Consider the following 24,235-nt stretch of genomic DNA (forward strand, 5'->3'; position numbering starts at 1 on the left):
CCCACCACTATGCCAACTAATTTTTGTATTTTTAGCAGTGACGGGATTTTAACATGTTGGCCAGGCTGTTCTTGAACTCCTGACCTCAAGTGATATGCCTGCCTTGGCCTCCCAAAGTGCTGGGATTACAGGTGTGAGCCACTGCACCCGGCCTAAAGAAATACATATTATTTATCTAACTTTGTTACCATGGCATTGTGTTAATTGTCTCAGTAATTACTGATAATTTCTACAGAACTGTAAAAGTACATATATTTTCCTTCCTAAATGTTGTATAAGCTTCAGCTTAAATTAGAGCCAAAGCAAAGATAACTGGTACAAACCAAACTCTTGGCTTTTCTCATACATATATATGAGAAATGTATAGTCCAAAAAGTACAGGCTCTATGCCAAAAAGATGTTGTTTTGAATTCTGCTGCACCATTACTAACTGAGTGACACTGGGCTGGTTACTTCATCCCTCAGAGCTTTAATTTTCTCATCTCTAAAACAAGGCGAATGCTATCTCAATTGGAGGATTGTTTTAGGAACTAAAAATTACATTATTATATTATAGTAGTTGCTTAATAAAAGACAATTATTATCACTACTGTTATATTGTACAAAGTAAAATTACATTTTGAAATACTGAACATGTATTTTGTGAATGTGTCCAGTGCAGATGTTTAAATTGGAAAAAACATAATTTAACATTCACTTTACAAAATCTGAGATATCATTTAAACGAATTTGATTATCCAAATAATTTTATTAATTTTCCGTCAACTGCCTGCATATGAATCAAGTTAACAAAATGACCTGTGACTCAATAGGATAAATACTGTTAACAAGTAAGAGGGAAAATGTATAGCTCAAAGCTTCATTTTGTGTCATTTCTCAATTTAGGTAGCAAAATACATATTAATGTCTGCTCTATGCCAGGCTTTTCAGAATCTGGCTTTTTTTTTTTTTTTTTTTTTTTTGAGACATTGTCTTGCTCTGTCACCCAGGCTGGAGTGCAGTGGCTGGATCTCAGCTCACTGCAAGCTCCGCCTCCCGGGTTTATGCCATTCTCCTGCCTCAGCCTCCCGAGTACCTGGGACTACAGGCGCCCGCCACCTCGCCCGGCTAATTTTTGTATTTTTAGTGGAGACGGGGTTTCACTGCCTTACCCAGGATGGTCTCGATCTCCTAACCTCGTGATCCGCCCGCCTCGGCCTCCCAGAGTGCTGGGATTTCAGGCGTGAGCCACCGTGCCCGGCCCCAGAATCTGGCTTTAATCAAACTCCTGAGCCTAATTGGCTACTAATCCCCATCATGATTCCTACCTTCGGCTACTCATTGTTCAACTAAAACACAATCACCTCTTCCCTTTGGGATGCGCCACTGTTTCTTAGCTCATGAAAATCTTTCAGCCTTTTGTAATCCAGTACAAACATTTTCTTTCCCTGATGCTTTACTCGACTATTCCTCTCCTAGAATAGGCATTGTGATGCAGAACCAGCAGTGGGATAGAAGTAGATTCTTGCTTAATATAATATGATGTTTGCCCAGAAAGAGATCACATTCGGTTTCTACCACCAAAGGAGGGTTTACAACATAATTCTTTGTACTCACTTCCATGTGTGTGTTTTTGCATATATGTCTATGTTTGGGATCCTTTACATGTTGGGAACAAATACCATGATGAATAAAACACTTTCCATTCCCTCATGATACTGTGATCCATAGAAAATGTTCTAGAAATATATGGTGAATGGATGAGTGAAAGAGGGAAAGACTGCCAAGTTCTACTCAGTGACCTCTTTCAATTACAGTGACTTGAGAGAAGAATGAGGAACATAAAACAAGAAAAGTAATCTTTTTGGTGTAATGAGGATTCTGTAGTCCTGGAAGAGAGATAATTTATCAGCATTAAAGTCACGCACAATGTCAATCAGTTTCATGGAGAGACCATGTGAGGTAGACAGATGACAAAAGATTAATCAAGCAACTGCTATAGGGCAAGATTAGTGTGCTGATTTCATGCAAGGTTGACAGGTAGATAAAAAGGTAAAGCAATATATTCTTTGAGGCACTAGGGTATTGTTCCTATTGCTGGAAAGTGACAGCAGCAAAATATATGAAAATTGGAAAGTATCAGCTTAATTGGAGAAAAATATATAGACACTGAAAGAACTAGGTTTTGCAAAGAAATCATTAAGCTAATAAATACACAAATACATTTATTAAATTGTTGGTAGTCATTTGAATAATGTACTCACTTCTTTTAGGACAGAATATCACAAAAAATGCCACGTATTTATACTAATGTTTGTAAAATTCGATGTTTCCTAGGAATACAAATAACTAACAATAACAGACACGGGTTTTCAGTAATCATCAGTAGCTGAAAACAAAAATATAGTACCAAAAATTCAATTATTTTTGGAGAACTTAAGTTTAGGTTTAATATTATAGATAAACATATTTAACTCGATTGTGGGAACTAGGTTTCTTAATGTTGGAGAAGTAAGGTATGGATCAGCAAGAAGGGAGATTAGAATGAATGCTGTAGTACTGAATTTGAGTTGCAAACATCAGTAACAGCTTAATTTTAACTTAATACATAGATAGATGGATAGAGAAACAATTATAGGTATGTACACCAACATGGGTTTTATATGTATATATATACTCTCCTATGTGAGAATCTGGAAGCAATGATAACTCAGTAATAGCAAGCCCATTGCCAGATCTTGGTTTTTAAATACCATTCTGCAATGAAAAGAATAAGGACTCCTTATTGAAAAGGCTTATACTAAGGCTAGGGCAAGGAATACAAAAGATAATGTATAGAGAGCTTCCTGTAGTGACAATAAGCATGGAAATGATCAGAAAACAAAAGGATGGACTCATATCAATAGCTCCCAATGTCCAATGCTGGACCAACTTGAGCAGCACAATAAATAACAAATAGCATAGTATCAGACTATATAACCCAAAGTATAAAATAAACCTAAATTCCCATCGATGATAGACTGGATAAAGAAAATGTGATACATATACACCATGGAATACCATGCAGCCATAAAAAAAAAGAACAAGATCATGTCTGTAGCAGGAACACGGATGGGGTTGGAGACCATGATCCTTAGCAATCTAACACAGGAATGGCAAACCAAGTGATGAGAACCCATAGACACACAGAGAGGAACAACACACACTGGGGCCATCTGGAGGGTGGAGGGTGTGAGAAGGGAGAGTATCAGGAAAAACAACAAATGAGTAGTAGGCTTAATACCTGGGTAATAAAATGATCTGTCCAACAAACCCCCGTGACTCAAGTTTACCTATGTAATAAACCTGCACATGTATCCCTGTGCTTAAATGTTAAAAAACAATATAAATACATAAATATACATGTGTCCACACTGATTTAAATTAATGAGTAAGTTTTTTAAAATGGGAGAGAAAAGACAATGCTTCAATACAAAAATTTCAACTAATTTATGTAGATACTCTCCCCTCATGGAGAGTAGGATACACTTAGTTACTCACTTCCAAGGAATACAGTATGGAATGAAAACAAACAAACAGTTAATTTAGAGTGGATAAAATGTGCAAAAACACTTTAACCAACTGATGAAGGTTAATGTCACCAGTGATGTCAGGGGAAATCATGGATTCCATTGTATGATGTGTTGAGAAGAGCATTTCACCTGTATGGTACTCTTTCTGAAAATCCATAACCGCAGTCTCATCCTGAGAAAAGTATCAAGCAAATCCCAACTGAGAGACATTCTACAAACACTAGTACTCATCAAGCTGTTGACATCATATGAAAAACAAAGATGAAACTGTCACAGAACAGAACAAGGAGCTATGACAACTAAATATAATGAGTTGTCCTGAGCTGGATCCAGGCACAGAAAAATACTCTAATGGAAACACTGCTAAAACTCTAAATAAAGTCTGGTGTTTAATTAATAGTGACATACCTGTGTCAGTTTCTTATTTTTGACAAATGTACCAGAGTAATGTAAGATGATAACATTATGGAAAACTGAAATTGGGTGAAGGGTACAGGGGAACTCTCCGTAATTAGAAACACTTATGTAAATAAAAGTTATTCCAAATGAAAGGTTTATTTTAAAAAAATATGGTTTTGTTTCCTAGCATCAGATTTCTGATCTAAAGTGCAAATCTGGTCATTTTGCCCCCTTGCTTATAACCATTCATTGTTTCTCTGTTTCTATGAGATGAAGACAATACTTCTGAGTGAGATGGTACAGAACCATCTCTTGCTTTGCTTTCCAGCTGCACTTCCACTACTTCCCTTCATATAACCTGAAGTCTAGTTTTACCAAGCTTTTAGCAATGTTCGGAAAGACATAATTTTTCTGCACCTGATAATCCCTACAAACACAGAGCAATTCAGTCCATTTTTTTAAATCTCTATGAGTTTTCCCTGAATCCCCTCCAAGTCAGAGTTAGACACTCTATTTTGCTCACATGGCACTCTGCTCCTCCCTCTATAGGAGCCTTTATCACATTTTGGGGGGCAACTCATTATTGACAAGAGTTGCCAGTTATGTGCCAGAACTGTGTTGGAAGTTTACATCTATCCTGTCAGAAAAGAAATGTTAAGTAATGTATCCAAGACAATACAGCTAAGAAATTGAGGGCCTGTAATCTGAAACCAGTAACTAATTATTATTCTGAAAGCCTGAGGTCTTTCAGGTAGAACACATTACCTTTCTGAATGCTATGGATTCTTGCAGTTTCCTTTTCACCTCCCTGACCCCTCATCACACCTTAAACTCATTAACTCAGTAGGTTTTAATAAAGATAGCCCAGTCTCTGAAATCAGACAACTTGAGTCCCATCCTTAGTTATAGTTTCATCACTTACCAAGAATATAATTTTGAGAAAGAATCTAAATCTTTAGTTGAGTTTCCTAACAAATGCAAGGATACCTAAAGTTTTTTATAGATCAGGTGATATAGGTATGGCTTTAGCACAATACCTTGCACATTAGTGAGTGTTCATAAACATTAGGAGTCTTCTAAGAATATCACGGATTTTGTTTTGTTCAACTTTATACCTCAGACACTTGGAGAATAAATACACATCATTGGTGCTTAATATATAACTATTTGACATATATGTACATCTGTGTACATGTACATAGGTATATAATACATGTATATATGATGTATTTCTATGTATCATACTGATAAAATATATTTGATACATATATTAATAAATATATATGTATACAATTCAGATAAAGAGAGTTTAGGTTTAGAAAGTAAAATAGAGGTTTTAACTACTTGGGAAAAAGAAATTAAAAACAACTGGGTTACTATTTTGGAAAAATATAGTTGTGTCATCTGTGGTTATATTAGTCCAGGTGTTATCATGACTGTTAAGTGGGGGGCGGGGGGGGGAAGAACTTGTCCTTCATCTGTATCAATGATGCTATTACATCATATGAAAACTCAAATCTTTCAATTTTGAGAAGAATTAAAGTTAATAATTGCCTCTGGATCAGGAAGAGCTTCACTAGTTACCCAAGCAAGTGATGAGTTTGGTGGATTTTGAAATTTTAATTTAACTTGAATTTTATGTGTCATACTCTATTATCCTTTTACAAGAGAAAACAGAATGCTATTATTTACAGCCTTGTTTTTTAACACAGACAAATTAAAAAAGGAAAAATGCTTCAAATCTCACTTGACTTGCAAGACTAAAACTTCACAAACTGAAATGACAAACGTATGATTTGTAAAATACAGTTACGAGTAGGTTTTTTTTTTCATAATAATCTGTGGTGAAATGTAATGGGAAATCAGACACTTTTTTTTTAAGATGTGATTTTAAAAATAAAATGCAAAACTTAGGAAATAGAAAAGCACTCAAGTTTTAGCAGGGATTTTAAAGTATCATCTATAAACTACAAATTCAGGTAATCAGTGATATCAAATAAAAAATCTTGAAGGAGTTGAGGTAATGCATATTTCAAAAAGCCGTTACCAGGCTTTCTGCAAGTCCCTTGCAAGAATTCAACTTTAAGCATTGTATTCTCAAATATTATCTCAGGCAAACCTAGGCAATTGCTATATTCTTTTTAAAAACTTAACGGCAGACGTCACCCTAGGTTCCCTAACTTTTAAGGAGAACCTATCCTTCTAATGATTCTCTCACACAGTTTATTGGAACAGGAGATTATATTTAGTAACTAGATCAGGAAATCTCAAACCATGCAGAGGAAATCAGAAACTGTTCACTTACGGCTACCACAGTGACTGCTTCTGAGTGTGGCACAAGCTCAGTCCAAGGCAGCCAGATGAAAGGAGAATCTTAAAGGTAACTCTGGAGAGGAAGCGAGACTGTAACCCCAAAACTTTCTAGGATAATTCATTTTCACTTCTACCCAGTCAAAACAACTATTGACATCATCAATGAAGTGCTTAAGTCTACCTGGAGGTGGCGTGGAGCACAGTGAGCATTCCAGAGTCCCAGACAAGAGGAGATGTGCACGAAAAACACTATCTTCCTGTCAGACACCTGTGTCCACCGCCCCAAGCACTGCCCTTCTGGTCCTTCATCAGCCTTTGGCTGTGTCCCTCCTGCTGCTGCCATGGACCACAGCACAGAAAGAAAGGGTCCTCCGGAATGGGTGACTGGGTAGAAAGCAATCGGATCTTTAATCACTTTTCCTACTTTATACTTCACACAGTTCTTATTCCTATTTCTGCTTCATGCCTTTCAAACAGAATGTTAGAGGCCTCTTTCAATTTTCATTTCTCAGTCTTTCCCCCATCCCGTTCAGTACCCTAAACTTTGTCAGTTATTTAAAATAACCTTTTACCCCCTCCTCCCCTTCCCAGGATATTTCAACTTCTCTGGCTCTCTTTCCCATCTTTACCTCCTCCAATTCTTTTCTCCTGGTCCTGGTCTCTTAAACCCGCCCGAGGCTGCCCTTTGCTTGTCTTTTCTCCTCCCATCCCTCGCTGAACCCTTTCACCTCATCCATTCCCTTGTCAGGCTCTCCAGATTCCCGGGCTGTTTGCTGGTGAGAAATCTTTGCTGCAGCGAGGACCGGAGTCCCCCGCGCGCAGCCCAGTGGCAGAAGAGGGCTAGGCTGAGAGGGAAGCCAGGACTGTAGGAGAGGGAGGCAGCCCGTCCTCCTCGCGAACCTGCAAGGATGCGGCAGGGGCCCGGGGGCATGGGGAGGTACTAATCCTCCGGAGCCCCCGATTGGGGCTTGCAGACCTGGCCCGTGGGCCAATTTTCTGCCTAGCGCAGCCGGGAAGCAGAGGTGCCAGGAAAACCAAGAGAGGGGAGCTGGGGGTGCCCATCCCCAGAGTCGGTCCCTCTGCGAACAGAGGAAGAAAAGAGGAGGGAGTCAGCGAGTGGTGAGAAGGGAAAACCTGTCTCCTGACTGGCTCCGGAGTGTCGGGGAGACTGGGGCGCTCCGGTGAGCACCCAGGGGGTGAAGCCAGCCGAGTGGTGGGCGAGGGGCGTGCGGAGGGAGTGCGCGCTCGGGGAGGGGACGCCAGGAGGGCAGCGTTGCTCCGGGCTGGTGCAGGCTTGGGGGGATGTCTGCTGGTGCGAGCTGGGGACCGCGTGCGGCGGCCGCGGCGCCCGCGGCGCCAGTGTTTGTGTGTATGTGAGAAAGCAAGGGGCGAGCGCGAGTGCGAGTGAGGCAAAGATAGAGCGCATGTCTCATCCCTGCGAGCAGCCACTAGACGCTCCACCACCATCTTTTGCATGTGCAACATTTGCAGCCGGACAGAAAACCTCTCCCAGGGCTATGGAGACTGCGGGAAAAATCTAGCGGCTCGCGATGGATTGCTAAGGGGAAATAGTCATAATCTTAAACCACCGAAACCTCTTTCCTTTTTTTCTTTTTTTTCTTTTTTTTTTTTTTTTTTTTTTTGGTTGATTTTAATTTTAGCGCCATCGTCTTCAATGCTTCTCTGAACAGCCTTTAGGAAGAGTGCGAGAGAAAGAGAGCGCGCGCCAGGGAGAGGAGAAAAGAAGATGAGGATTATTTGCAGACAGATTGTCTTGTTATTTTCTGGATTTTGGGGACTCGCCATGGGAGCCTTTCCGAGCAGCGTGCAAATAGGTAAGGTGTGTTCCGATGGGGTGTGCATGTGGCTGGTTGTAGCAGATATCCGAAAGTGAGTTAAATGAGTTGCTGATAAGCAATTCAGGGAAACCTTCAGCAGTTTCCTTCCCCTCTGTTTCCTTCTTTTTCCTTCCTCTCCTTTACAAAAAGACTTCCTTTTTAGTGCGGGTTCCTTTGGAATACACCCAGGGCAGCCCACCCATCCGTTCTCAACCCATTACCCTATTTCCACCTTTGGCTATAGTCGCTTAAGTAGGATTGAAATAAGTTGGGGGAAAGCTTTCGGGGAATTTGGTTGTATTTTGTATGATATTTATTTTCATCTCTTTCTCTAAAGCATAAAGTGATGTCGAGTTTGTTTAAAAAGAAAAAAAATTCCACTTCTTCCCATTCCGGACGCCGCAGCTTTCTTGCTATTACAGAAAGACACTGTTTGGGGAAAAAGACATTTCCACCCATACTCCCTGCCTTTTCTTGGTACCAGTTAGCAGATTCCAAAGTTAGATCCCTTTCCAGGAAGCTTCTCCCCTTTTATTTTGTTTTCTTCTTGAAGCTTTTGCCCTTATTTCTCTACCTCGACTCTATTTCCAGGGACACCCTCCATCCTTGGCTTTTCTTGCTATTCTCCTCTACTGTCTTTTAATGGGACGCAGCTATTGAATTTCTTCCAGCTAAGCCCAGCCTCAACACTGCATCATTTCTCGTGGATTGTGCAAAAAACGGAGTTAATTAGGCTGAGTCCACGAGCTGCAGGAAAATAAAGTTCATTTCTTCTTTCTGATTTCCCTCTTCCCTGTGTGGCACTATATCCCTTCATTTCCGTATTTTAATGTAAATCTCTTTTCTGCTCATCTGCATGCATCTTAGAGAGAGATGCCTTGAGGTGGCTGATGTAGCAGTGTGCTGGGAATCACGGGGAGGGCAAGGGAGAGAAAGGAACATACACTAAATGGTCTCAGAGGTCATTGTGATCATGACACGTTGGGACAAGAAAAAGCTGAGCTGCTCTAAACGCCACTAAGCATGCACCTTAGGGACAAAGGGCAGTCTCCCTAGATGTGGCAAGTATAGCTCTTTAATTGTATGTGCTTGTAAATGGCAGTAGATTTGACTGTGCTTGGGGTGGGTATAATGTTTACAAGAGGAAACATTGAATGTGCTTTTCCTGCTGTTTTTAATAGGTGGCCTCTTCATCCGAAACACAGATCAGGAATACACTGCTTTTCGATTAGCAATTTTTCTTCATAACACCAGCCCCAATGCGTCGGAAGCTCCTTTTAATTTGGTACCTCATGTGGACAACATTGAGACAGCCAACAGTTTTGCTGTAACAAATGCCTGTAAGTAAAACATAAGTTATGAAAAATAAGAAGAGAATTAAAACCAAGCAATAGAGTCCTCTTCCTCTTTGTTATTATTTAATTTTTTTTAGAAAGAATTTCAAGATTCCCACAGTTGCCTGGTTTCAGGACAAATCAGAGTTAAAAACAAGACTTCATCTCAGGGATATTTAGCTGGTTTCTTTTGTTTTCTTTAATTTACTTCTTTTCTTTAATTTCTTTAATTTATTTTTCTTTTCTTTCTTCTCTTCCCTCTCTTTGCTTCTTCCTGACTTTCTCTTTTATTCATTAGCTGTCTGGATCATCCAAGTTAAATTCTCCTTTAACATTTTAGTGTTATTCCTATCATCTGAATGTCAATTTAGTGAAAATTGTGCTCAAGCTAGTTTTTTATTCTGTTGCTTTGGTTTTTCTTATTTGCTTTTCACTTGAGTAAGCATAGGTCTTGCATTTAAAGAAGACACATGCTCTTTTACATTGATGAAGGCCATGGAAGGCTTGCTAATAGTGAGAAAAAGAGGGGAGTGGTGGTGTGGAGGATATATATTTGAGTCGGTTGGTTGACGCTGCAGATGATCTGGTGATGTCACTTGAGGCTGCCCTGCCCTTATATTCTGGGTTGTAAATGCCTCTTACTATCACGTAATGCATATATCCTGTGGATATAACTCCATGAATCCGTACCTCGATGCCAAATCACAGTAGGCTCCCATCCACCTGAATTCACCAACCAACCCAGCTTTATCTACTATCCCACACAATGAAACTAAACGGGTGAGCTCACCTAATGCCATAAGAAAGCAGTTGTACAATTCCTTCTACTCTCACCAGGATAATGTATAATTCAACGTAAAAAAAAAATACAATCAACTCTGCATATTAGTTTAAAACACATTGAAACATGATCAGTCAATAGCAGTTGTATTGCCTTTTCCTTCTGGAAGGAAGTGCCTGTTTCAAATACCTCCTCACAGTTATATGCTAATTTACCAGTGTTCTCAATTAATAAATTCAGGTAATGACTATAGATTTTTTAAGAAGCAGGAATAGTTTCTACATAAAATTTTGCATGTTTTCACAGTTAATAAAATGTTCAAGCTGAATTGTAAAGCCTTTTTATCGTATGAAGCTGGGTACATTTTTATTTAAAATTCTTTCAGTACAAGAAAGTGTACTGAACAAAGAAACTAGTGAAATGGAAAACAACGTTTTTAAATTTGTCTGGAGGACATCTGTTTCATCAACTTAAATTATTTAATTTGTGTGTGTCGGCTGTTAATTCATCTAGCAGATAACATGATTAATTTTTCTTAATTTTTGGTGTCTCTTTAACTGTTAATTCTTTTTAGAACTTAGTTTCATGAGGAGCTTGAAGCATGTGTCACTTTTGCAAAGTGTAGAATTATACTGTTTTTCAGGAAGGCTATAGATTCTATGAGTTGCTACTTAATTTTTAAAAATCTCTTGACATATTTGGTGATAAAATCAATATTGCATTAAAGCAAAAGGGAGTTATTTTTAATCAGAAGTACACATAAATTAGAACTAGGTTTGTGGGTAGTCCTTTTGGTAAAATTCCTCAGTTATTAGTTTTATGTTCTGAGTTTTAAAAGGGATGTCAGCATTCTAAGTAGTTCTAAGGAAAGCATTCTTGTTAATACCTAAATATTATTTGTTTATTTAAGTATTTGTTTCATGTCTCTCCTAAGATTCTGTCAGTACAAATCGTACTACCTTTAAAAGTAATCTATGATCCAAATACATGTGAAAGTACTTTATCAATAGTAATTATTTTAAAATATTATTATTAACTTTTGAAAGATTTCCTTACAAGTTGCAGATATATCTGTTTTATTTTGATTCATTTTTTACAAATTAAGATCTTAAATATTCTAAAGTTTGTATTGTGACTTCCAATGTAAACTCTATGAGGCTAATCCTCTTTTCCTCCTTTTTGTTTGTTAACCTCATTTGGGATAATTGTAACTAGTATTACTTTATTTATGTAATAAAAATATATGTGAAATCAAGTGTTACTGGTAAAGGACTTGTAAACACGATAAATGTTAGCAAGTTGCATACAGAATTAAAAAGTAGAAAAAATATGAAACGTAGAGTATGCTGTTCTTTAACATATAAGGATTGAGAAAATTGACACGAGTAAACTTTAAGTCTGTTTATTTAGAATCCAAGTATAATGCAGTATTAGTGATCTAATATTTGTTATAATCACATACAATTGATTTTGCGTATGTTTAAAATTTTTTTTGAGAAAACAAATTGAAAATAAGGAGAAAACATTTTCTAGCAGAGAAAAGGAAAGTTAATTTGACAAATGAGTATGCTGAACATCCTTAAGGCAAATCTAAGCAGAATTTGGGAAAAAAATCAATAGTCAGAGTGTGGGTCAGGTGATTGGTGTTTGTTGAATGGACTGACCAAGACCATACAGACTCGTGATTTTCCAATCTAATTAAAGGTAAAACGTAAGCAGTAAACATAAGGCAACCTCATTTATCAAGCTCTATGCCTTTGAGTACAAAAGGGTAAAAATAGGTCTTGAAATTTAATATTCTAGAGAATTTACATGAAACTTACTCCTCACCATGAGATGGACTGGATTTTTAAATTTGTAATGTTAGATTAAATATAAAGACATAATATGTGGCTGGTTAAGTTTATTTTAGTCATGATTTTTCTACAGTGGTTCCTTGTGAAACTGCAGGATCTGGTCTGTCTGTGAATAAGGGCCATTAAACAGTATATGTTTAATTCTTTTGTGGAATGTATACTCAAAAAAAAAAAGACAAAGAATAAAGCATGTTGGTTATCTAGGGGACAGCTTATTTAATGCTGGTTCATCTGCCTCAAAACTAAATTAGTGCTCTAAGAATACTATGGTAAGATAAACTATTCTATGTATAGAGTTTACATCCTCATAAGTCTAAACCTGATTAATTTAAACTTATAATTTTGGGTATAAATCCCACATTCCTGAGGAGGGAACAATTTTGGCTTACAGTTTATTCCAATTATTCTATTGTTGGAAAGTCACACTTTGATGAATATTAAGCTAAAATTATGTGAAATACAGATAATACAAAATTATGACCTATTACAATAACAAAAAAAAGTGAGTGTAATAGCCCTTGTAGTCAAATTTCAAAATATAATTACAAGTATACATTTTTGTTGCGATGTATCTGAAATATGAAGTATGACACAATGGACATTTAAAAAATAAATTTAATATAGGCAACCTTCTTTAATTAAAATGTCATACTGTTGCATCACAGGTAAATAACAAAATAGTTACCTTTGCAAACAAAAATGCTAGTTTAATTGGATATGTCCAACACAAAACAACTTGAAATAACTCAAAAGCTGGCTGTTTTCTCATATTTTTCAATAGTTAATGGATAGAAATATTTTGGTTTGGGGGATGATATATGTTCAGTTTGACCGGAAGTAATAATGAAAATACTAAATTAGTCCATCTCCAAATATTGCAAAAGATAAATATATTTTAGTCATTTTGATTATTAGTTTAATTCAGCTACATTGGAAATCCTGTAAAAGAATCAGCCCTTTAAAAAGGCAGTCCCTGTCCAATATAATCCAGAAATATTCAGATTCTGAAATGAGTCATTTAAATCTCAGATGGCAATAGGAAGTACCAATAGAATGGATCAAGTACACATGTATTATCACCTTGATGAAATAATAATAGAATTTTATAGACTACTTTCAACTTTTTAAATTTTGATAGAAAGGACTAATTGATTAACATTTTTCTTGTTTTAAAGAGTGATATTTTTTACCTTGTTCCCTTTTTCTAGCTGGAATCATTTTATTCAATTGTTTAATAGATAATGGATTGAAAAGGCAAAAATCACAAATAGAATCAATATTATGCCCTAGTAATGATGAAAAAGCTGTTCTTTTTTAAGTTAAATATGAATTCTGTGTGGACGATTTATTTGTGGACTCTTAAGTATCCAAAATGAGCAGTACTTTACAAAGTACTTGTAAAAGTATATGTAAAATAAAGTTGTTTAGTTAATTTAAATACATTGAAGATGTGACACTAAACTTAGTAGGCGCTGCAGGATTTTCCACTTATAAAGTAGGTACTTAATAAAAACTCACTGAATTTAAGTGTACTAAATAACATAACATTTTTTGTTTAATTCAACTATGTTTAAATATTTATGCACGTTTTCTCTTCCAGGATCATGAAGTCCTAAAAGGGCATTCTAAGAGTTTACATTGGACTAATATAATAATCTTAAACATGCTAAAGATAAAATTCAGATGACTTGACCTGCAAAGTTGTTAGTAAAGAAATACCAGAATTAAATAGTATTTGACCTTTGCCTATATTTAGGAAAATGAGTGATGTGACTCAACTGTGATTCTCATTGGCTTTTCTTGTTTTGAATTGGTAGCAAGCTTCTAAGTTAATTTTAAATAATTCTTTAGTTTTATATGTTTTCTCTCTTACCTTAATTTTTCATCCTGAGATTGACAAAGATATGAGTCATATTCTTGCAGTTTTTGTCTTTCTTAAGTGATAGGATGATGCGTAATTTGTATATATTTGATGTATTTTAGAGTTGTCATAGGATGAAGCTTTCATAAAGCTGTCAAAAAAATTCCTAATTTTTTTTTCAATCTGGAAAGCATTATTTCTCAAGGAGGAAATATTTTACTTCCTGACGTTGGGAAATATATATATATATGGTAAAATCTATGTATAAGATTTTATACCTATAAAATGTATATATAAAATGTATATGTATAAAATCTTATTAGAGTACTGTTATTATTGTTCTGGATTTTAAAATGAAGGATAAATAACAATACACCTTACACTTTATGACAACCCATAGATTTTTTAAAACTATAGATGTGTGTGTGTATATATATTTATATATTTTTCATATATATATATATATATGATTTTATTTGACCTCAAGCTAATCTTATAGTGAGACAGTCTAAAAAGAAAGTAATTATGTTCTAGTTAAGGCAGCTTTGGTACAAAGGAGTTACTTTACTTTCCAAAGACTCTCTGGTAATAGACTACAAAGCCAGAGCTTGAACCAATTCTTATACCTACTATCCTAGTACTTTTGCCAGAAGGCCATAAGGGTGTGGAAAAGAAAACATCTATATTGAGCCTGCCTGAATTAAGAAAGAAACAGGAATTGCCATTTATCTTTTCTCTAATTTAATTGCAACATTTTGAAGAAAACAGGGCAACACAGTTCTGGGCAACTTATTCATGAATCACATGACAGTGAATGACAGAGCAAAGGCTGAAGTCATATTATGTAATGAAACCATCCATTCATTCATTAGATGAGATAATGAATTATCCATTTACTCATTAAACATATTTATCAAGAGCAACTTTATTCAAGACATTATGCTAGCAGCTGGCAACACAAAAACTTATAAGAGTAGTTGCTGACCTTAAGGAGCTGACAGTACAGTGGGAAAGACAGACAAGTCAGTGATTACAGTAAAGATTACAGTACAATATGGTAAAGTGCTATGACAGAGAAATATTGCTAGGAGAGGGATGGACAGGGAAACGGGAAGGATAATTACACCAAACTTGGCATGGCATCCTAAGGATGATATTGCATGATCTGGTGTTAAGATCTAGTTGAGTCATTTGAAAAAGAACAAGGAAGGAGAGCATGCCTCGTCAAAGGAGTGGTAAATGAGGAGACACCAAGTTGTGGGAGAGCCAAGCGTCTTTGAGCCATTGAACATGGATTAGTCTGGCAGTAGTATTGAATGTGAGGAGAGGAGGTGTGCTAAGGGGTGGGACTGTTGATCTCAGAGGTTATGTAGCTGTGGTCAGGACACTCTTCTGAATACAAAGAGGGACCCATAAATGATTGGAACACAATTAATGACATTTATAAAGAACAGGCTAGGTTGAAGGGGGAGAATGAATTGGAAGAGGACAAAATGGGACAAAAAAGACCGGTTGACCGAGTCTTAAAGTAATACTATTTAGAATAATGGCTGCTGAGATAAAAGTGGAAGCATGGAGGAAAGAGAAAAGCACACAGATCTAATGCAGAAATTTTGATGGAACTTCATGATTGGTTGGATGTCTGTGTGGGAGGGTGCAGGGGAAGTGTGGTAAAAATAAAAGACGTTTTTCCAGTCTTCTGGCTTGGGCAAATGTTTAGATAGTGAGTAAAGAAGCAACGCACAGAAGGAGCAGATCTGAGTGGGGAGAGTGACTTTACGATGGACTTACTGATTTTGAGGTGTTAAAAATACATCCAAAGGGGGATGTGCAGTAGAGATTTGGACATGTGTGTCTGGAGCTTTTGGGTTCAGTCTGAGCTGAAGACAGATGATCAGTGAGCCTTGGAGACTTGGAAGTGAATGAGATCACCCAAAGAGAGCAGAAGCAGTGCCAAGAGTGCTGAGAATCAAACCCTAGGAAGAACCAATGTTTAAGGGGAAGAGAGAGGAAACAGGTAAAACAAAGAAGGCTGAGGACAAGGGGTCACAGAATTCAGAGGAAAATGAGGCAAGAGTAATTTAATAGAAGTCAAAAGATAGGGAAACTATCAAGTAAACAGTGCTCAACCTTGTTGACAACTGCAGAGTTTAAAGAAAGAATTGCAAAGATAATTGTAATATCTTCAACATAGGTCTTTCCTTTTCTTTTCAGAATATTCTTTTGTATTTGGCCAGGAAAAAAAAAAAAAAGCAACCCCATAAAGATTCTAATACTACATACGTTTTTGGATATATTGGCCTAGAATGTTCTTTCACTTAGAGATATGGAGAGATAATCTCCTCTGGAGTTTTGAGCCAGATGAGTTTGAATTGGCAGCCTGATAGTGGGCAAGTTACTTAACACTTCTCAGTCTCGATTTCCTAGTCTATTAACACAGATAAATCACATATATCACATATAAATTTTATGAATATTAGAAAACAATTTGGAAAATGTTCCACATATAGTTAGAAATCAGTTATATCTGTATTTCATTTTCTGTGTCATATGGAAATTGTATATCTGAGCCAATTTTAACATTTCAAGTTATTTATATTTTATATTTATATTTTTTAAAGTCATTTTAAATAGATTTTTTGATATTTCATAGAAAATGTTTTGACTTCTCATTGAATTGTTAATTTTAAATCATGTACACAAGTCTAAAGCCATATTCATTGAAATTATTTTTAAGTCTTAAGAGAGGGTAAATTTATCTAAGATCTTTGGGCCATTCAGAGAGAGGATTGTTTCATTGATAGATTAAAGGAGGTCAATGAATTCTCCTAATTTTATGCAAAATTGTGTGTACTTGTGCACAGTGTGTGTGTGTTTACAGAGACACAATCAAACTTTTGAACAGCTTCTCAATGAGTTCCAGTCACAAAAAAGGCCCAGTACTTCAGCCCTAAAGGAGCCACACATAAATTAGATGAACAAAAGGCTCTTCATTCCCCATCTTCATCATTTTAGAAGCAGAATAGATTTTAGCCTTGAAACCAACCAGGAATTTTTTTTTAATGAAATCCATCTCTACTACCTTCTTCCTTAACATAGAAAATAATCAGTGTGTCTTAGCTGGAAAACCCCTTGGCTTGGTCCTCTGCCTCTCACATTGTCATCTTATAATTTTTATTCATTTTCTTACTACCCAAAGTGTTACATATTCTACATCAGCTCATTCTATTTTTATCACCATTTACTTTTCCCTACCATCACCACTCCTGGAACACTGTGTTCTTGAAGGTCATCAGTGACTTACAAATTAGTAAATCCAATTGTTATTTCTTATGCCTCGTTGTCTCAGAATAGTTTGCAGGATTTGACATTGCTGACAACTCCTTGTTCTTTGAAACTCATTCCTCCTCTTGTAATAATAATAAGTACTATAAAGAGTACTGTGTACCAGATTTTGTGATCTCAGTTCTTACAAAACTCAAAAGTAGGCATTTTATTACTCTCATTTTATAGATGAAGAACCTGAAGATTTGCATAGCTTAGAAAATTTGTCTAAGACGACAAAGTATCCAGGGCATCTGAATTTAAAGTCAGTTTTCTTAGCCAATAGAGGATTTGCCTGCCATTCATACCACAGCATCTTGATCAGTATAGTACTGACAAAATGCGCAACTTTCAGTGTGATTGTCGCAGGTTAACTCTTAATTCTGATATCAAGATGTTTTTCTTAAAGTTACCTCTGTCACAACTTTTACTTACTCCAACAAATATGGGCATATTGATTTTTCTATGTGGTTTGTAACGCAGCACAAAAATTTCAGAATCCTAAATGGTAACACCCCCATTACTTTATATTGCCAAATTCATGTCATAAACACAACCAACTGTAAAAACGACTAAATGACTCTTTTAACTGTTAGGTAAACAGTGTTGGATGCTTCATTAGTTGGCCAGACTACATATTTTTATAGCAAAATTATTTGATTTCAGGATAACTGCAGATATTCAAAACTATTTTTCAGAATGCTTCACTTAAATATTTACTGAGCTATCAAGTATTTTGTTTCCATTTTTTGGGGGGGGTCATATTTTTGGATTTCAAATAAATATGGTGATGAGTGTCCTAAAGAACACCACGCTACCTCCAAATTGCTCAGTTTTAGAGCATCATCGGGTGCCTCTGACTTAAGAAAACTGTTGATATTGTCAATAAAAGTTTAATGCTATGTTAGAAATAAAAGATAACAAATATTTGAGATATATTCCTTCTTTCAATAAGCCACTCTGTTTTTCCAGAAATAGCAAAAATTATACTATAAGCTGTAATCACTATTTGCTTATTTTTGTTGCTGATATGTTTATTTCAAAATGAGCAGACCTTAAATATATTATGCCCTGTGATTTTCCCATTTTTTATATTTTTATCTTAAAACTCACACATACTTGTAAAAATTTCAAATACTTCAGAAATCTTCAAAAGTTAGAATATTCCTTAATCTCAGCACTTGGAGCTAATCGGACTAAACAGTTTGCTACAGATCTTTCCAGACTTTTTTTTCTGTATAGACCTGGAGAAACAGACAGTACTCTAAACATAAGCTTCTAGTATATATCTAGAAATAAAAGTATTTAATAGATAATATTTTATAGCTATATCTTATTAATGGTTTATTTCTGTTAATCATAAAAGGTATTTTTTGATATTTAAAAACTGCTTCATTTTCTTGTACTGCTGCATAACATGCCATGGTATGAATTTTCTATTATTAATGTACTCAATCCCCTCGGGATCAACATTTAGGTCTTTGATATTACATTCAGGTCTTTGATATTACAAACTAAACAACAGTAAAACTTCCTGTACCTGAGTGACTATTCCTGCAAGATCAATTCCTGGAGGTGAAATTGCTATATCAAATAATTTAGATTTATGCTTTTAATAAATATTCTTTTCAAAATTTATTTAAATGTACAACAACCAGTATGTGAGAATAATTTTTTTCTATTACTTGCCAACAGTAATGATTATCAGTTTTTTGAATCTTTGCTTGTCCTGATGGGTAAGGATGATTTCTCATTGCTGCTTTAATTTACACATTTTTGGTTAATTAGGAGGCTTAGACAATTTTCTCTTATTTATCAGATCTGTGTCCTTCTTTCTCTGTTCTTTTCCTTTGCAAATATTTCCTTTTTCAGTTGTGAAAGTGTTTTACATACTATAGAAATTAACCCTTTGTCATATATGTTGCAAATTATTTTTCCACTTTCCCTTTGGCTTCCAGATTCATTTATGATGTCTTTTGCCACACAAACATTTAAATTTTTTATTTAGCCAAATTTGTGACTCATTTTCTTTATGGCTTCAGGGTGTTGTGTTAGCATAAAAAAGGCATTCCTAGCCTTACAACTATAAAAATGTTATTCTGCTTTTTTTAACATATTTATAATTTTTAATTTTATATTTGTAACACTAACTCTTCTGAAATTTATTTTCTTACGTTAGAAACTGATCATTGTGAGGTTTTTTGGTGCTATTTATTTGCATAAGCTGCTCTTTTAAAAGTACTTTGAACTGCTACATTTGTGCAAAACCGATGCTCTTTTTTGACTGAATTTGAGCTTGGACAGAAATTCTGCTCTTTGTCTTCTGAAGCTGTCCTTTTTGTTGTTCTTCACATGTTTACTCCTTTCTGATAGTCTTGCTCCTTCTATTAATTCCTTCTTTTTTCTTTCTTCTGTCACTCACCACCTGATCAAATCCCCTTGCCTCTCCCTCCAAAATACATTACATTTTCACTTTCTCCATCTCTATTTCACCCTCCATGTTCAAATCAATGGTTCTACTTTAATTTTTTTACTTATATGAATTTATGAGGTAGAAATGCAATTTTGTTATATGTATAGATTGTGTAGTGATGAAGTCAGGGCATTTAGAGTATACATCACCTGAATAACGTGCATTGTACTCATTAAGTAATTTATCACCATCCACCCTTCTCCAACGCCCCCCATTATTCAGAGTCTACAATGTCTATTAGTCCAAACTCAATTGTCCATGAGTACACATCGCTTAGATCCCACTTATAAATGAGTGCATGTAATATTTGACTTCCTGTGTCTGACTTGTTTCACTTAAGATAATGACCTCTAGTTCCATCTATGTTGCTGAAAACAACACAATTTCATTCTTTTTTATGGTCAAGTAATATTCCATTGTTTTACATATATATATATATATATATATATATATATATATATATATATATATACCATATTTTCCTTATCCAGTACTCCACTGATGGACACTTAGATTGATTCAATGATGTTGCTGTTGTGAATAGCTCTGTGATAAACATATGAGTGCAGGTATCTTTATAATGATTTATTTTCCTGTGTATAGATACCCAGTAATGGGATTGCTGGATCAAAGGCTAGAACTATTTTTTGTTCTCAAATGAAAAGTTGTTCTCATTTGCATTCCCAATTGGTACTACTTTCATAATTTCATAATTAATCTCCTGCTTCTGCTTTTTACCTTTCTCCATCTACTTAACATATTTGAGCAGGGGGTACCCTTCCGAATTTATAAATCAGAGACTGTTATTTCTGTATCTAAAACCCTCCGATGACTTTTCATTGTTTTAGAATAAAATTCCAACTCATTACCATGGTCCTGCATGAACTGACTCTTGCCTACTTCTTTGTCTTGTTCACCATTCTGGGGTCCACTCTGGTATGCCCTTGTACCTGCCATTCCCTTTTATTGGACTCCTCCAATACAGTTATTTGCCTAACTAGAGTTTTCTGAACCTTTAAGACTCAGGTTAAACGTCACCATCTCAGAAAACTTTGCTGGCTAACCTCTGTAGCCTAATTTATCCCACACCAAAACACCAATCACTCTATATCAAATTGCCAATGTAATGATCATCTTTGCTTTTTTTTGTCACAATCTGTAACTATTATTTCCAAATATTTGTTTACCTATTTATCATCTATATTTCTCATTAGAATAAAAACTTTCAGAGCTGTGTCTTACTTTTTAAACACTCTGTCTTCATAACCTCTCACAATGTTTGGTGCAAAATAGGAATCAGTAAATATCTTTGAATAAATGAATGAGAAATTGGTGGTGAGTTTTCTCTTCATTCATCTTTGGGGTATCCTTCAAATAGCTAACACTTTTCCTGTGTTATATTAGCGAAAAGTCAAGTGAAGGATATGAAGACAATGGGACAGTAGATCCAAAATAAATATTACATATTTTGTTTATCTTAAGCATTTTTTCTCTTTGTTTCCGTTAAATTCAATTTAACATATGAGCTGAGTATAAGGAAAATATATCCTAGAAGAAAGAAGTTAGGACTGTGCAAATTGACGTACATTGCGCTGGTCAGATTGCACTTTGATAAATTTAAATCTGATAGAAGATAAATTCTAGGTGCATATAACATTTAGTGTCTGCTGACAAAAGAAATTGAAAATGCTTATACAAACCACTCTCAAAGTAGGAGAAAGCCCTTTTGGGAAGCCCAGGTGAACTAGCAAGCACACTCAGGAGAATCCCATCTGTTCAGACATTGGCTGCTTCCTCAGCACTTCTTGGAACTAGGAAGCTCTTGGAAAGAGTGTGTTAGAGTCAGATGTATGACGTTACTCCTTTCAGTTCTTGATCATCTACATTGCACCTTCTATAGTAAATCTCACGAGCAATTTGTTAGTTTTCATAACTCTTTATTCCCTCCTTATTTGAAATTAGGTTATCCTTGGTTAATTACTTAATCTTTAACTATGTATACAGTCTTTCCTAGGCAAGTCTGAAAGGGAATTCATCAGTTTTTGTTCCAAAAATTTAACATCAATACAAAGTGATCCCTTTTTTCCTCCCAAGAAAACATGCATGTCTCCTCCTTTCTTAATAGGAAGTTTGTTAAGTCAAAATGTTACTTTATCTTCTCTGACAACTAGGAAGCTCATTTCCAAGTTTACTATTTAGTAATAACATTACTCCTCATTTTAAACATTTTTAGTTGTTTTTACATCTTCGATTTTTCTAAAATCATATTATATATGTATATGTAAGACATATGTATACAAGTACTACATATAGAATATATATACCTTTAGACTATGCACATTATTTTTGGAAAGCAGCACAGATACTGTGATTATAAATTTAAAAATGTCTATGTGATATCCCATTCAACACAGATGTTGGTCAGATTTTGCTTAAATAATCAAATTTCCTTTTTGGTAGTCTCTGTATCTTGTATACGCCTTGGAAGATAGAGAGACAGGCAGACAGACAGACATATATAGGCAGATAGATAGATAACCTGTCAACACTGTTGACAGTCAACACTGTCAACACTGTCACGGACTGTGAGTTCCGTGACAACGAAGATGATACCATATTAAAAACTCTATCATGAGGGCCTATTACAGTGTCTGGAACATTAATGTTCTGTATGCATATGTTTGCAGACTGTTTGTTGGAGGAAGTAGGGGAGAAAGAGAGAGAGACTGTTTCTTGACTAAATATCTATAACAACAAATTCTTAGCCAGAATTGAATAACACAAAACAAATCTGATTAATCTTCTTATGACTCACACTCATTGCATTTTTAAAAAACAGGTATCACACATCCCTTTAGTGCTTTCTCAAGCTAAATAACATTTCTTTACATAACATAGTTTCTAAAACCTTTAACATCCAAATTCTGGCATTCTGGTTGTCCCCTGGACTTACTGAAATTTTGTTGAAATATAATAACTGAAATTAACTCCCACAATACGCTCCTGTTAGGATCAGTATAGAATTAAACTCCACATTCCTGACACTCATGATTATGGCCTAACTTGATCTGTCTGGATGGGAATATTACTTCCAATTATTTAGGCATTATACATATAAAGAGTAGCCTAAGATTATTTGGGTCTTAATTATTCAGTTGCATCACTATATTGGTTCCTGTTAAGTCTATGCTCACATTCTGTTCTTTTTCCACACGAATTGCTACAAATTAACCTCTCCATAGAACATTTTTAAAAATTCACAGTTAGAGATCTTTTTTTATGTTCACTCTTAAAATTTAATTTGTTTGGAAACATCTAGACCATCCTCAATCTTAATTCAACTAGCTATAAACTATTTTAAATTCTGTTGGACTCTTTACTGTATGATTATCCATATTGCTGATTGAAATGCAGAACAGGCTGTGATATAGGATAGATGTGGGATGATGCCAGGATATGAATGAATACATTTTAGGTATGTGTGGGCAGTTACATGTGGATTCTTTTAAAAATAATTAATTTGATCAAATTTCTCCATATTGTTCATAACAGTTGCCATTTCACTATACTGGTAAACTTTTTAAACTAAAACAAACATAAGGGCCGTGAAATCTTGGGGAAATATTTCAATGCAACTACATTGGATAAAGGAAAGCACACACACACACACACACACACACACACACACACACACACACCCCTGGCACTCAGATTGAAAAGAAAGGACAGAAGATATACAACAAATAATTCACATTGGAATAAATAAATAAGCCCAGTAAACAAACTGTGAAGTATATTTAACCTTAATAGAGAAAAACAAATTGAGATAACAATTTTACATAATAAATTAGCTAATTTTGGTGGTAAAGATGAAGAGAATGTTAAGTCACTCAAGATAGCTGGGACATTTAAAATTGATACAAAGCCTTTGAAAATCAATTTGTAACAATTTATCAAAAGCCATTAAACTTGGGAATCGTTTGACCCCATGAATATAGGAAAACCTCTAGACACGAACATTTCATTACAGCATTACCTAGCAATAGTTAGTTGGGGAATGGTTAAATTAATTAAGATCCAGCCAAGCTGCTTAAGGAAATCTGTTGATCATGAGAGTTCTCCATCTGACTTGTGCCAACAGTTCTAGATTCAGGAATTTTTTATGTAGACTCTTTATATGCTTTGTTTTTATTTTTATTATTTTGTTATATTTTCTTACAGAAGGGCCAGGGTCATGGTAGAAAAATGTTCTAGCCAGATGCAAAAAAAAAAAGATGCCCTCAAAATGTAATACTGATTTATGGAGCTCATAGAGCTAGTCGAGTAATTTTTTAAAGCACCAGTGATATAGAGGAGCATAGATATTCCACACCAGTCCTGACTGATGTTCAAGTAAAGATAGGGGCATTGTTTGTCTTGTGCAGATATTTGGAAATTCTAGTAAATAAATGATACAGGAAAACACTGCTGTTCATTTTACCCCAATATTTTCTATTTCCTTTTCT

General features: G+C 35.4%; 1 protein-coding gene across 11 annotated transcripts in view; it reads left to right on the forward strand.

Annotated features, from left to right (window-relative positions):
• Positions 1-7,020: 7,020 nt before the first annotated feature.
• Positions 7,021-24,235, forward strand: part of LOC105493681 (glutamate ionotropic receptor AMPA type subunit 4) — a 374,751-nt gene continuing 357,536 nt past the window's right edge. For 6 of the 11 annotated variants that reach the window (XM_011761529.3, XM_011761524.2, XM_011761525.3 and 3 more), the window contains exons 1-3: positions 7,312-7,444; positions 7,925-8,098; positions 9,283-9,441. In XM_011761529.3, the coding sequence (XP_011759831.1) occupies positions 8,011-8,098; positions 9,283-9,441 (247 nt within the window). In that variant the 5' untranslated portion in view covers positions 7,312-7,444; positions 7,925-8,010. Of the gene's footprint in view, positions 7,040-7,291; positions 7,445-7,621; positions 8,099-9,282; positions 9,442-24,235 lie in introns of those variants that run through there. The other 5 variants (XM_011761528.3, XM_011761526.3, XM_071075522.1 and 2 more) reach the window with 5 other exon arrangements.

The sequence above is a fragment of the Macaca nemestrina genome, chromosome 12 (genome assembly GCF_043159975.1).
Source record: "Macaca nemestrina isolate mMacNem1 chromosome 12, mMacNem.hap1, whole genome shotgun sequence".
Taxonomy (NCBI): Eukaryota; Metazoa; Chordata; class Mammalia; order Primates; family Cercopithecidae; genus Macaca; species Macaca nemestrina.